Raw genomic sequence first — 13,039 nt, 5'->3', positions numbered from 1 at the left:
GGTCAAACCTTAAAAATGTTATCCTGACCAAATTGTGTAAAGTCGATATAGAAGTTAGCTTGCGATATAGATATATTTCCTACTTACGGTCGATTAAGTACTTACTAGACTTCTTCACAAGATAAAGAAAACTAGCTATTTACTCAAAAAAACTTAAAGCGCACTCAATAATATTATATAGTATTCTATATTAGTTATTAATTTTACCATTGATAATAACAAATCATTAGTATTCGTTTGACATGAAAATATACGATTTTTTTTTTATAAATTATTCTAAAATAAAATTGACTTAATTATATATTTCAACGGTTTTCCGTTGATTTTTTTTAATATCATCAACACTTTGTTTTTTACTTTTTAGCATGTACTACTTTATCAATAGTAACGACAAGACAACGACAACATTTTCATTGCAAATTTTTCTTAATTTAAAAATAATATTTCCCAAATAAAATCGGTGTCCCTCGTTAAATGGATAACTCGGTATAATATGTACAATACATAATAAAACAATATCTTTCCCACTCGTTATCATACCCCTATATTATAAAATTATATTATATTAGACTAGTTTTTTTGTTTAGCCTACAGCTTTTTCTTTCAAACGATAGCAGCTTATTAAAATAAATAATCTCTAAGATTGGGAATGACTATAATTTTTAATTTTTTAAATATTCTCCCTTCAACGTAATCAGAGATTTTTACAAAAAGTCTTATATAATCAAAATTATTCAGCCATAGTGATCGCACAGCACGTGGAAGCCATCGCGTTAAACCGGTTGACGGCAACAGAAAATATTTTATTAACTTTATTATATTTGCGTTATTTTATACAATATGCAAATATCAGATTATTAAGCAAATGCTTAATATAAACATGTAGATATAATGTCGAAAATGCACTAAGCATACTCGTTAAGGGGATGATTCGATACCGACCATTTCTAAACTTCGCTTTTTGTGTCTGGGTCACGGGCAAATAACTGTTACTATAAAATTGTAGTCAAAATATTCTGAGAATTATTGTTTTATTTTGTTATCATTCATGAACACTCTTTGCCCGAATGGGCGTTATTATTATTAAAAAAATAAAAGGATTTAATAGGTAACCAATATTGTTACAAAATACAAAGATTTTTTTATTTAAGCGACGTCTTCTAGTCAATTCAAGTAAATAATAAGCAAATGTTTTCTAACGTTTTCTTTAAGAACAAAAATATGTACAAGTCTGTGCAATAGTTATAATCATCATTTCTGTATTTGTCTAGTTATATGGTTATAGGTTTTTTTACATTATTTTTTTTTAACAAACTGTCTTGACATAAATAATAAAAGTTTTATATTGGCTTATTGAAATATATGGTCAAAGGTAGACAAGGTAGACCTAAGAATTATGAAAAAAGAATGTATAATTAGGGGAAAGTGCAACATAAGCATTTGATTTCTTAAGTAATTGTAATTTTAAGCTTAAAGTTGGAATCATTATTCTTTCCACGGCGTTAAATTTATTTCATACGAATCGCAGTCGTACTTGATACTCGCCATCAGCCTAAAACATAATATAATATTATAATTATTGTAAATTACGCGTCACATGAATATTTTTGTAAAACAAAAAAACGCATTTTACTTGGGATCGACGAATCTGAACGTCTCCTTTTGAATATGGTTCACATTTGATGTACTGCATAAGACGTGGCCTAAATTGATAGTTTCTAATACCTTTATTTGCTCTGTAACACAAAAAAAAACCACCACACGTTTGTTGAGTCAGTACAAAATCTAGTCTTACTCTGCTCTAGTTTACCCGCAGAGAAGCTTCCCGGTTGCCCTTGGACGTCGTAAAAGAAACGATCTCCCACCCTGGCCCTGTAGAAAGCATCGCCTATGATGCAAGCCGAAGTCGGGCCGACCATCGAGTTGTTCTGAGGTTTTTCCAACATAGCCCCCACCATGAAATCGATGTCATCCACGTGGGAATAGAGTTTCTTCAGTGCCTCGATAGCCTGTGAGCAACAACACTAGATTATCTCATGGAAATCATTTTAGCGAGGATATATTTGTAGCGGAGGAGACATGGTCCTTTTCCACCGAAAAACGGACTTGAGGGTAGAAGATGAGAAGGGGAAAGGTAACGCGAAGGGATGGGCTAGACATCTAATATAGAGTTCTCGTGGAAGAGGTAGGGGAGAGAAAAACATGTCCATGTCTTTGGGTGTAGCGAAGAAATGGAATGTTTTACTTTACTCTAGTCCAAAGGAAAACGATTAATGATTCAATGGCAATCATTGCCATTGACTATGGTAGTCATAAAAATAAAAACCCGTTACAGGTAATACTCACTCGATTCGGTATGAGGTCTGATAAATCTTCGAACTTTCGTGCAAATGACAATCCACAAATTTTCCTCAATTTATTATACCCCGGCAAACCGTTGTCTCGTCCCCTCTGAAAATCGAATGTCATCAAATCGAAACCCATCGATAGGTTCTTATGCGGATTGATCGGAATCAGTGTGTTTGTTATCTAGAATATTGTTTTGAACTTATAAAATGCCGGTGGCAGTTATTTGATTCGCGTGCAAACCAGAGAATTGAAGTTAGGCTGCGGTGCTCTACCGGGTGTTTCCAAAAATCCTCTAAACACCTCGTCAATGTACCCTACTAAGGGATCGGGGTTGTTAAAAGTTGTTGAAGGAGCGATTTCGTTGACGATCGAATAGTTCTGATCCATAAATCTAAAAATTATTTTTACTTAAAAAGCGGTTATTCGAAAATAAATTAATAGGCATCAGAAATATAATATATTATCTACTTAAACGTGGCGGGTATAATGCTGTGTAGTGTTCGAAAAGCTCCGCTCACCATTTCCTGACTCATTGCCGGGGTCACCGAAGGATCGTAAACTGTCTTAGTGTTTAATCTAAAATGATCCATATAAAAATCGCCTGAAAATATTGACAACATAATGAACAGGATGGGTCAGAGTATTTTTACTTTTATAAATTGTGTATATTATAATACATTGTCGCCAAAAGAGAAGTGTACCTTTTAGAAAACAACAAGCATTCAAGAATCTTATAATAATAATTTATTGTTGTGGTTTACTAACCCAAAATGATAGGCAAAAAATCTTTGTAACTGATAACCTGGACGACTGCTCCTACGATGCGACGTGCTTCTTGGTAAATTATCTCGTCCGTCCACAGTGGGTTGAGTGCATGTAGTTCGTCCGCTAAGTAGTTGTGAAACCTCATAAACAAAATTTGTGTAGAGGCAATAGCCATATTTTGATTACTTTCGTAGTAACCTATAAAAAACAAAAATATTCATATAAAATTTGAATGTTGTTTGAACGCCAATAAAGTCTATTTTCGAACGAAGAGTGTTTGTTACCAGTCGAAAATTGATATTTTGATCTTCCTCTGCTCGGTTCGGTGAATCCAGGCGTTGGGTATTGGGGACAATATTCCCCACCTTTTAGTGTGCGAGAAAGAAGTCTACCGTTTTTCAATGATCGAAGTCCGTAGGCTATAGCTTGGTCGGATGCATACACGTTAGAAGCGTCAATGTAATGAGTTTGTCTGTTTAACTAAACAACAAAAAAAAAACAAAGTAATGGTTTGTAGCAAAAATCATCAGCATATTTACATAGACAGAGTACCAATTAGACAAGTTCAAAACTTCACCAACATTGGCAGTATAATAACCAGAACACAATCGATGTGCATCAGAAACAGTAAGTGAAATAACCCAGGGGAAAAAGGCCTTTCAGAGCCTAATTGTATGGCTGTGAGACCATGGACAGTAAAAAAAAAAAAAGCCGATGATGTGGTATTATCGCAGTATGCTTATAATTCCACGGACTGAAAGTGTGACAAATTAAGTAGTACTACATAGCATAAAAGAATAAAGGCAGAATAGTTAGGTCTAGAAGACGTTCATTGATAGAACGTGCATTACATTGGGAGAGGTAGACCAAGAATGGAGTACATATATCACAGCTGATACTAAAAGATGAGAAGAAAAATAAGTACCATGAATTAAAGGAATTAAGTCGCGATAGAGAAGCATGGAGGATTGTAGCTTACCAATCAAACTAGAGGAAAAAGTTACCTAGCTAAAATAACAATTTATATTGACTGTGCGGAATGATCATAATATTATGAATAATATATAATAGCTTTAATCCACGTACAAAGGTGAACGGCAATAGTGGGCAGCTACTGTTGAACGAGCTCTGCGATCGTGTGTATTTTAACATTTTTAATTTTTGCTTGTAGGCCAAAGGGTCGTCGTCTGGAACCCGTACACTGTAAGAACATATTTTAGGAATTGTAGATTTGTCTTTGTCGAAACAATGATCCAACAGGTCTGCGAACAACAATTTGCATTATTAGTATTATTGTTAAATGGTGTAGGCTTTACAAAAATTTTCACTTAGCATGGTCAAAGGTAATCGCCCCAATTCAACAGGGGCGTTCATTTAGTTTTTAATGATATCATTGTTTTTAAATATAATTTGGCTCAAGTGTAATTGAACAACAACAAATGGGTCTGTCGCCGACGATACATAATAAAATTTACAAATCATATGTATAATATTAACATTCGTATACCGGGTGTTTCGTTGCTGCGAATATCATCCGGATAATATGAAATGTCATGAGCTAAAAATTGTCCCCATGGCACTAAAAGTTCATTGTTCTCTCGATCGCTATGACGCACATCGTTGCCGTGAAACAGTTTCAGTTGGATCAATCTAACGCTGGGCAACGGCTTGCCATCCGCTTGCAATCGAAATTCGCTCTTCCCTAGAGAACATTTCCAATATTATAACTTATCCAAAGCTACTAAAAATGATCAACACAATAGCAGCTCTATAACACGGGTGTGATTTCGACATGAATATATCTTATGGCTGGGGGTTAATCCAGAATTGCGTGGACAACACCCGTGTCGCTATGTCCTGTTGGATTAGGTTAGGTTATGTCCAGTTGATAAGGGATTCAATCCTTTTTATCATTAATCTCTGGTGAAAGTGCAATTGAGATGAAATGAGGAGAATCGCCCGGTCATAAGACATATTCCTTTAGGAGAAAGATTGAATTCATCGTTTTCGGTTGGAGATCAATCCCAAATTTGCGTGGAAATTTTCGCGTCACGTTTGCCAAGAGACAGCTGGTAATTGATAAATGATAAGATTCAATCAAGACCATACGATTTGGTAGGAGAAGGGAAAGGCAAAAGAAAAGTGATCAGAGGGGCATTTTCATAACCATGATTCAATTATTCCCTTGACGAAAACATGTTGGATGTCCCATCTCTCCTTTTTTTCCACTCCCCTCGCTTTCTTGTCCCCCCTACCCCTCTTATCACATTAAATTTCAAATATTGTAACTATCAGAGAATAGCGATAAGACGGATTAAATTCTACCAAATCGCCAAGTCTGGTTTATTAATCTAATCTCTTATCAGTAATCTTCTTCTTACCCGCTGTACCTAACCTATAATGTAACCTGCAAATTTTGGATAGCCCCAAGCCATAAGTTATGTTCATGGAAATAAAAAAAAGGTTTTTGTTTTGTCCAATAATTACCGTCACTGAACTCGGCGTTAGAAAACCTATAGAACGGCGTCAGGTAAGCACCCCAGTTCGGATGTCTCAGATTGTTACAAGATCCGGTGTAAGTTCTGTACTTAGCACTCACAAAGCAAGTAACTTTTGGAGCGCATTTTTTATAATATTCGTTGTTGGTCGTCGCTACGCTGCTCAATTTCGACAACGGCGTCAACGTTTTCTAAATCGAACAAATGTATTAATCGTTAAACAAACATAGGTCGGATTTAAAATTGTAAATTATTGTAACCGACTAGAGGCTTGCCGACGGGTCACTCTTTCATCGAGTCATTCAAGCCAACTTCTTTGAAATTGTTATTATTAACTCATTTACTTATGATACTAAACATATTGTATAGGCTGTAAATATTATCTTAAATAAAAAAAATAATTGTAATCACTGTTTTGGTGAACAACGACGACGATTCAATCCACGGGACGACGAAGTATGCTATGACGACGACGTGGACGAGGACGAAAAATATTAAAAATATATAACGCTGCTTCCGAGAATATTTCGACTTAGCTGTGTCCAACAGAGGTCTGTAATAATCAAAAATACTTATTACCTAAGACGTATAAGCGTTTTGCGGGGAGCGAGACGAAGAGCTCCCCTAAATGCAGTTATGTTGTTTCCCTGGTTTCATTTCACACGGGGCTATCACAAAAATCAAGAACGGGATTACATTCATAATAAGGATTAACAAAGAAAAAACACATGCTACTATTTTTAAGTCTTGAAAAAATTCCATAATCGTTAAAAGGCGAAAAAATAGGTTTTAAATGCTGAAAGAAAATACCATTCAATATAAAAAAAGTTGTCATTAAAAATAAAATATTTTATTTTTGTTAACTTTAAATTGGAATATTTACTTGCGTTCGTTGTTTTCAATATCGTCAACTTCATCCGAAAACTTCACCATTGTAGATGTTGTTCGTTTCGCAGTTCAATGATATACTGCATATAGAATACAAATATCATACTAAGAAGATTTAAACCGGTTGTTTTGGGTATTTTCATTTATTCAAATTAGTGATGGGAATTCGATGGCACTCGGTAAAATGCAATTATAAGCTAATAAAAATATTGTTGGTAAATTGTTTATCATGTCTGTTTTATAAAAGCCATGGAAATATTTACAATGACTTATTTACTCGTTTACTCATTTACTTGATTTACTTAATAAGTTTAATTTAAATCTACATTAAACATTAGTTTGAAAAATAGGTACTCCATTTTAACATTATTTTAGCATACATTTTTTTTACCTAATAAAATTAATTATAACTTTGTGGAAATTTAAATTATTTCTTTTTCTTTTTTCAGTACAACAAACTTTTTTAATAGTTAATAATATACTTTTTTTTTAGTTTTTGTTAGGTTTTAAACAGATAAAGTTTCAAGAGTTTACTAGTTAGTTAAAAATTGTTTTTCAAGACAACACCTTTATTTTTTTTCATATCTTATTTAATATTATATATTTTATGAGGTCAGTTTAATATTTGCACTTTAGCAAGATCAAAATCTATCTATTAAAACATTGTTTTATGTGTTTGTCAATTTGTTTTACTCGTTAATTTATAACAAAGTCTATAAACATCAGCATGCTTTTACATTCCTAGTTTAAATTAAAATATTCCTTTTTTTTATTCCTAAAGGTATTGCTAAAGCTTATTACAAAATCATTTAAGCAAATATATTTTTTTTTTATCGTTTTACTATAACTGATCAATTTAGTATTATAGTGAACATTTTTAGTTTTAACTAAAAAGCTTGTGAATGACCTAAGATAATATAATTTACAAAGAATGTTGAATGTAGACGTCCGTTTCTCGAAAAATATATTTACATTTTATACAATATTATTTATTGATGTTTTCGTATGATATTTTACATTATGCTAATAATTGTTTTTTCATCTGTAGATTTCATATGTACTCTTCAAAAATTTAACAATGTCCTTGACTGCACTATTTAAAAATATTTGAGCAGGTCTAGTTTATACTGGTTTTTTTGGGGGTTGGTGGGGGTTTCTCTCTGCAGTGAATAACGGTACTACTTTTGTACTTGTTGCTGCTTAGTGAATTTTGGCTAACGTTCAAAATGTTGTATAACTATTATAATATCGAAGGCACGTTCTTCAAACTGGTTTCGACTGTTAACGATATGCACACCTAAGTCGTTATAACAATAATCTCGGGTGGACCACAGTCGGTTGTGAAAAAAAAACAAAATACTACACTCGATGCGAATATGCGTTCTGCCATATTGATATCAGCAATCTGTTCGTTAACCGTCGACTTTGTCCATACCGTGAGTGTATGCTTTACTTGCTGTGTCTATCTATAGTATAATTTTTTTTTATTTCCCAATAGTCAGCCGACGGTCTGCCTAGTTTCGAGATCGATTATGACAACAACCGATTCCTTAAGGACGGACAAGCCTTTCAGTATGTATCCGGTTCGATGCATTACTTCCGAGTGCCCAGGGCCGATTGGAGGAATCGAATTCAAAAAATGAAGGCAGCCGGCCTCAACGCCATATCGTTGTAAGTACTCAAGAAAACATTTGTCTATAAGCATTTACATTTTAGCTCATTATATTGTCAACAAAATTGTACTATACACCCAACAATTACCACACTAACGCTATCTGGTAAATAATAAATATTGTTATATAATAAATAGCGTTTATTCACATTCGACATATTACCATTCAATTTTTACAAACAATTAACATTAATCTAAACATTGTGTTTAGTATATTTAAATTTTGACAATTATTAAAAATGGCATTCATTAGAACTGTTGTTCTTATTTAATAATTTTGTACAAGTGCTTTATACAACACAAGTTTATATGGTTAATATGGCAAAATTATTTATTCATAACTGGTTATGGAACAGCCAAATTGTTAAGAATTTGTTATCTACTCTCTAAAATGGCTGATAAGTTGTACAGTTTATAAGCCGATGAATAATTTAGATTAAACCTAAAAATACTAGTTTCCATGAGAAATACCACAGTTTTCTGGGAACACCTTTTGTAGAGTTTTAATAACAATTTTGGATGCTTTTAATCCAACTCAATGTAATTGGTATTAAGTAAAAGTAAGACAAAAAACAAAAACAATTTCCGCCTTTTCTAAAAAGAAACACATGAATTATATTTAATATGTGTTGTAACTAATCTTAGTTGAACATTTCACATGGCTGAAATCTATTAAACTAGTAAATAAACAGAAGAGACAAAAAAACCAATAAAACAAATAAGTAAATAAATGGTGTTTGATCTTTAAAAACATGGTATTAACTAGTTCATTTTTTTTAGCTAATTCAAACTATAAATAAGTATTTATTCTTGAATAAAAATGTTTATGTTGCAAGTATTATATAAAGAAAAAAATACGGTTCCTAGCCAATAAATGACTTTAAAACATTTATTTTACAAAGCAGAGTATTTCTTTTTAAACGCTTTTTTTTTAATGTTTAATATAGAAAATGATGACATTTTTATAATTTTCCAGTTATATTGAATGGAGTACGCATGAACCTGAGCCTGGCATTTATAACTTCAGAGGAAATGCCGATTTTGAATACTTTATTCAATTGATGCGAGAGGAGGAAATGCTAGCTCTAATAAGAATAGGACCATTTATTCAAGCTGAAAGAGATTTCGTACGTATTGAAATAAAAACAGGTTGAATGAAATAAAATAAACCACCATTGCTAGATGTAAAATAACGTACTATGTTATTAGTACTTTCCATTAGAAATTATTGCCATAATATAAAGATGAATATATTTTGTTACAGGGTGGTTTGCCATATTGGTTACTAAAGATAAAACCAAGAGTGAACGTTAGAACCAGCGACCCAAGTAATACAAAACGCTTTTTCTATATTGGGTGTTTAAATAGTTTAATGAAAATGTATTTCATATCTTACATTATTGAAAAAAAAAAGTTGTAATATTATAAAATTGTAGTAAAATATTAATTTACTCGAGATTGGCAAAAAAAAATTAAATAATCTGTGTAAATGTTGTATAAACATATTGCAAAGTCTTTACAAAAATAATAAAACTTTAAAAAGCTTTCGTTTAATTTTGTTTTTAGCTTTTAAGAAGTACGTTAAAAAATGGTTTTCAGTTCTATTACCGAAATTAGTTCCACATTTGTACGAGAACGGAGGTAACATCATTATGATTCAGGTGGGATTTTCTATATTATAAAATTATAAAAAAATCAAAATTACCAATAAATCTATAACAAAAAAAAAAAAACCACTGTTTCTGGTCCAGATTGAAAACGAATACGGACACAACGAACTAGGATTTTGCGACAAAAAGTATACGACTTGGCTTAGAGACACCGTACAAAGTTTCATCGGTTATCGCGCAATACTTTACACAACAGACGAATGCGATATAAACTATCAACGGTGTGGTAGTATACCGAAAGTGTATACAACGGTGGATTTTTCTCCACTGAGCGACGGCAAGTCTTAGATTACCTTAGACTAGTATTAGCATAAGTGTGCTATCACAACGGCGGTATTGTAAATTGTTATTTTATTTGTACTCTCACAGAGGTCGAGTGTTTTGGGTACATGAGGCAAGTGGAGAAGCGAGGACCGTTGATCAATTCCGAATTCTACACTGGTTGGATAGCGTTTTGGGGACAGCCCAGACCACCCCGGAACGCTCAAGACATCGTCACAATGATGAAAAGGGTTATGGCTTACAACGCGTCGTTTAACTTCCTTATGTTCCACGGCGGCACAAACTTCGGATTGACTTCCGGAGGTACCTTCGTCGGTGGTTCATCTCTGGACACGGCGGTTTACATGCCCCAACTGACCACGTATGACTTCACGTCGCCGTTGGACGAAGCAGGAGACCCTACTGAAAAATACTTTGAAATCCAGCGAGTCCTCCGAGAAGCAGTAACTATTGCAAATTATAATATTGTTGTAACCACTTAACATACTAAACGCGGTTAGCGAAAACCAATGTCCTCCACTGACACATGTGAACCATAAAAAAAATCAAAAATCTACATCCTACATAACCTAGTTAAGTCGCCAGAGAACTCATGCCAGAAACCAAACACAAATAAAGTCTAAAACAATAATTTAACGGGACAGACTTTGATCTTACTGACTGAAGTGTTACGCAAATATTGAACTGACTTCAACCAATAAAAAAAAATATATTTTTGTTGATAAATCAAAATATTTGTTCATTGTGATTTGCAGAATTTTTCAAAGAATACCATCCCAACACCAAAACCGTCGCTTAAGTACAGCTATGGCACTGTGAATATGCTGCCAGTTACTGGCTTGCTGGACCAAGTTCCCCGTAATCTCTTTACAACAGTGACCAACCAAAAGCCATTGAGTTTCGAAGACATAGATATGAACCAAGGTTTAGTGTTGTACGAAACCGTTTTGCCAGGAAATGGAACAGCAGCACGATTGCCGTTGACAATCAATCTTCTCAGAGATCGAGCAATTATTTTCTTAGACCACGTGAGAAAACCGTTTTCTGTTTATTTAAGATAAGGCTCATATAGGTCTAGCCTTTTTTTTCTTTGTCCTCTTATTGGATTGTTTTTATGGGCTGTTGAAATACTATTGTTTGTCGCAGGCGAAATTGGGAACAATGAGTCGGTCTGGTTTCAACACGACCATGGACTTGTTGGTAACTGGAAGTAAACAGAAATTGAGCATCCTCGTCGAGAACCAAGGCAGATGCAGCAACGGGAAATTTATCGAAGACAGAAAGGTATGAGAATCGTCATCGGTCGCAAAGTGATACATTTTTCATCGTACGGTGTTTTAGGGAATTTTGGCGGACGTAACGCTGGGGAACCAAACTCTGGGACCGTGGTCGATGACCAGATATCCGTTAAATGACACTTCTTGGTTGACCGACATGGACGTCTTACCGGATGTCCGGACTCCGGCATTCTACCGTGGAGTGTTCGTGGTGCCCGAAGACGGTGTACGCGAAAAACCGTTAGATACGTTTTTGGACCCTTCGGGATGGACCAAGGTACACCCATGACTGTTATTTTTTCACTATTTTAGCAATCCACTCACAGAAGAATCCCTAAAATCTTCCACCCCTCAACTCATCTCCAAGTACATCTTTGTGAATTTTTTATCGCATTTGACTGACATGGGAAATTTCAATTTTTCATTAAAACGTGTCTAATTTGATCAAATATTCTTGAAACTAAAATATATGACACTTGAACTCCTTCTCTTAAAATTTGTTTAATTTGCAAGCAGGTATTAGAAAGTTATTAGTTTTGTTAGTTTCAATGACCTGTAACTCGACAAAAACAATTTGTGTCTTTTAATATTATCATGAAAACGATTTTGAAGTATCATAACACTTCTGCGTTAACGATTTAAATTTTGATAAAGTTTAAAAATACAATTATTTAATTGATACATTTTCCCACGTTAATCAAATGCAAGAAAACAATGTACGAAGAAGTACTCAGAGTTCCGCAGGGGTCTGAAATTTTAGGCATTCCTTATCTGTATATGCTACTATCGAATGGAGAGGAAGGAGGAGAAGTGAAATGAAATTATTTTTTAGAAATACTCTAGTTTACCTGTCTAATGGGCCAAGTGCATTGATACAGCAGTCGAATGTATTAAATTTCATTGACTTACACACGGTTTTTCATTACAGGGTGTAGCCTTCGTCAACGGTTTCAACGTCGGTAGATACTGGCCAGCCGTGGGACCTCAGATCACTTTGTACGTGCCGGGTGCACTATTGGTTCGGGGCCTCAACACTTTAGTGCTAGTAGAACTGGAAGAAGCCGCCGAAGATTTAACTGTGAAATTTGTCGACAAACACCGTCTTGACGGATAATCTAACAAATTCTAGTACACATTAACCTAGTCCAATATAAAGAATTAAATAAATTGTAAAATATATTGATCCAACAATCATAGTATCAAAACCCACAGTCCAAAATCCAAATGCCCTAACCCCGAAAGAGGAATATTGCTTAAGGGCTCGTGTCGACTTGGCCAGCGAAAGAGGTTTTTCTAGCAGTTAGTCTACCGTAAAAAATGTATCGACTTATTTTTTATTTCTATATAATACACGTAGGATTGCTCCGATTGTTAATTTTTTAGTTATTATTTTATTGATAACGCCCATAAAGGCAATAGTACAGCTTACAGATAATACTAACAAACTAATATAAATTAACACATTCATAGTATAAATAACTTTACATTTTAAAAGTACAATGCACAAAAAAGCGATTTTAAATTATCTAACCCGACGCAATGAAAATATACAATTTCTAATCATTCTGTGACTTGGGCTGAATTTATAATAGTCGGTGATACACAACTATTATTTATATAATATACACATAATATTAT

At 33.8% G+C, this 13,039-nt stretch overlaps 2 protein-coding genes across 2 annotated transcripts; one reads left to right on the top strand and one right to left on the bottom strand.

Annotated features, from left to right (window-relative positions):
- Window positions 1–1,014: 1,014 nt before the first annotated feature.
- LOC126840070 (peroxidase-like) lies at window positions 1,015–6,569 on the bottom strand. The gene is made up of 13 exons (XM_050575560.1): window positions 6,496–6,569; window positions 6,024–6,165; window positions 5,602–5,803; window positions 4,622–4,816; window positions 4,201–4,376; window positions 3,399–3,594; window positions 3,115–3,312; window positions 2,818–2,950; window positions 2,590–2,740; window positions 2,347–2,529; window positions 1,811–2,009; window positions 1,634–1,736; window positions 1,015–1,552 (listed from the first exon to the last, which is right to left on the bottom strand). The coding sequence occupies exons 1-13, from the start codon at window positions 6,543–6,545 to the stop codon at window positions 1,486–1,488; spliced, it is 1,995 nt and encodes a 664-aa protein (XP_050431517.1). The 5' UTR covers window positions 6,546–6,569; the 3' UTR covers window positions 1,015–1,485.
- A 958-nt stretch (window positions 6,570–7,527) lies between these two features.
- On the top strand, window positions 7,528–12,592 carry LOC126840784 (beta-galactosidase-like). Its single transcript, XM_050576727.1, has 11 exons — window positions 7,528–7,936; window positions 7,999–8,171; window positions 9,149–9,299; window positions 9,437–9,500; window positions 9,739–9,833; window positions 9,924–10,119; window positions 10,212–10,567; window positions 10,880–11,152; window positions 11,271–11,408; window positions 11,466–11,678; window positions 12,330–12,592. The coding sequence occupies exons 1-11, from the start codon at window positions 7,877–7,879 to the stop codon at window positions 12,513–12,515; spliced, it is 1,905 nt and encodes a 634-aa protein (XP_050432684.1). The 5' UTR covers window positions 7,528–7,876; the 3' UTR covers window positions 12,516–12,592.
- The last annotated feature ends 447 nt before the right edge of the window (window positions 12,593–13,039 follow it).

This window comes from Adelges cooleyi, unplaced genomic scaffold, assembly GCF_023614345.1.
Source record: "Adelges cooleyi isolate 19-005CV unplaced genomic scaffold, UGA_ACOO_1.1 ACOO_flye_CR_arks_rails_tigmint_CR_PRNA_108, whole genome shotgun sequence".
Taxonomy (NCBI): Eukaryota; Metazoa; Arthropoda; class Insecta; order Hemiptera; family Adelgidae; genus Adelges; species Adelges cooleyi.
This window is presented reverse-complemented; position numbering and strand designations above follow the sequence as displayed.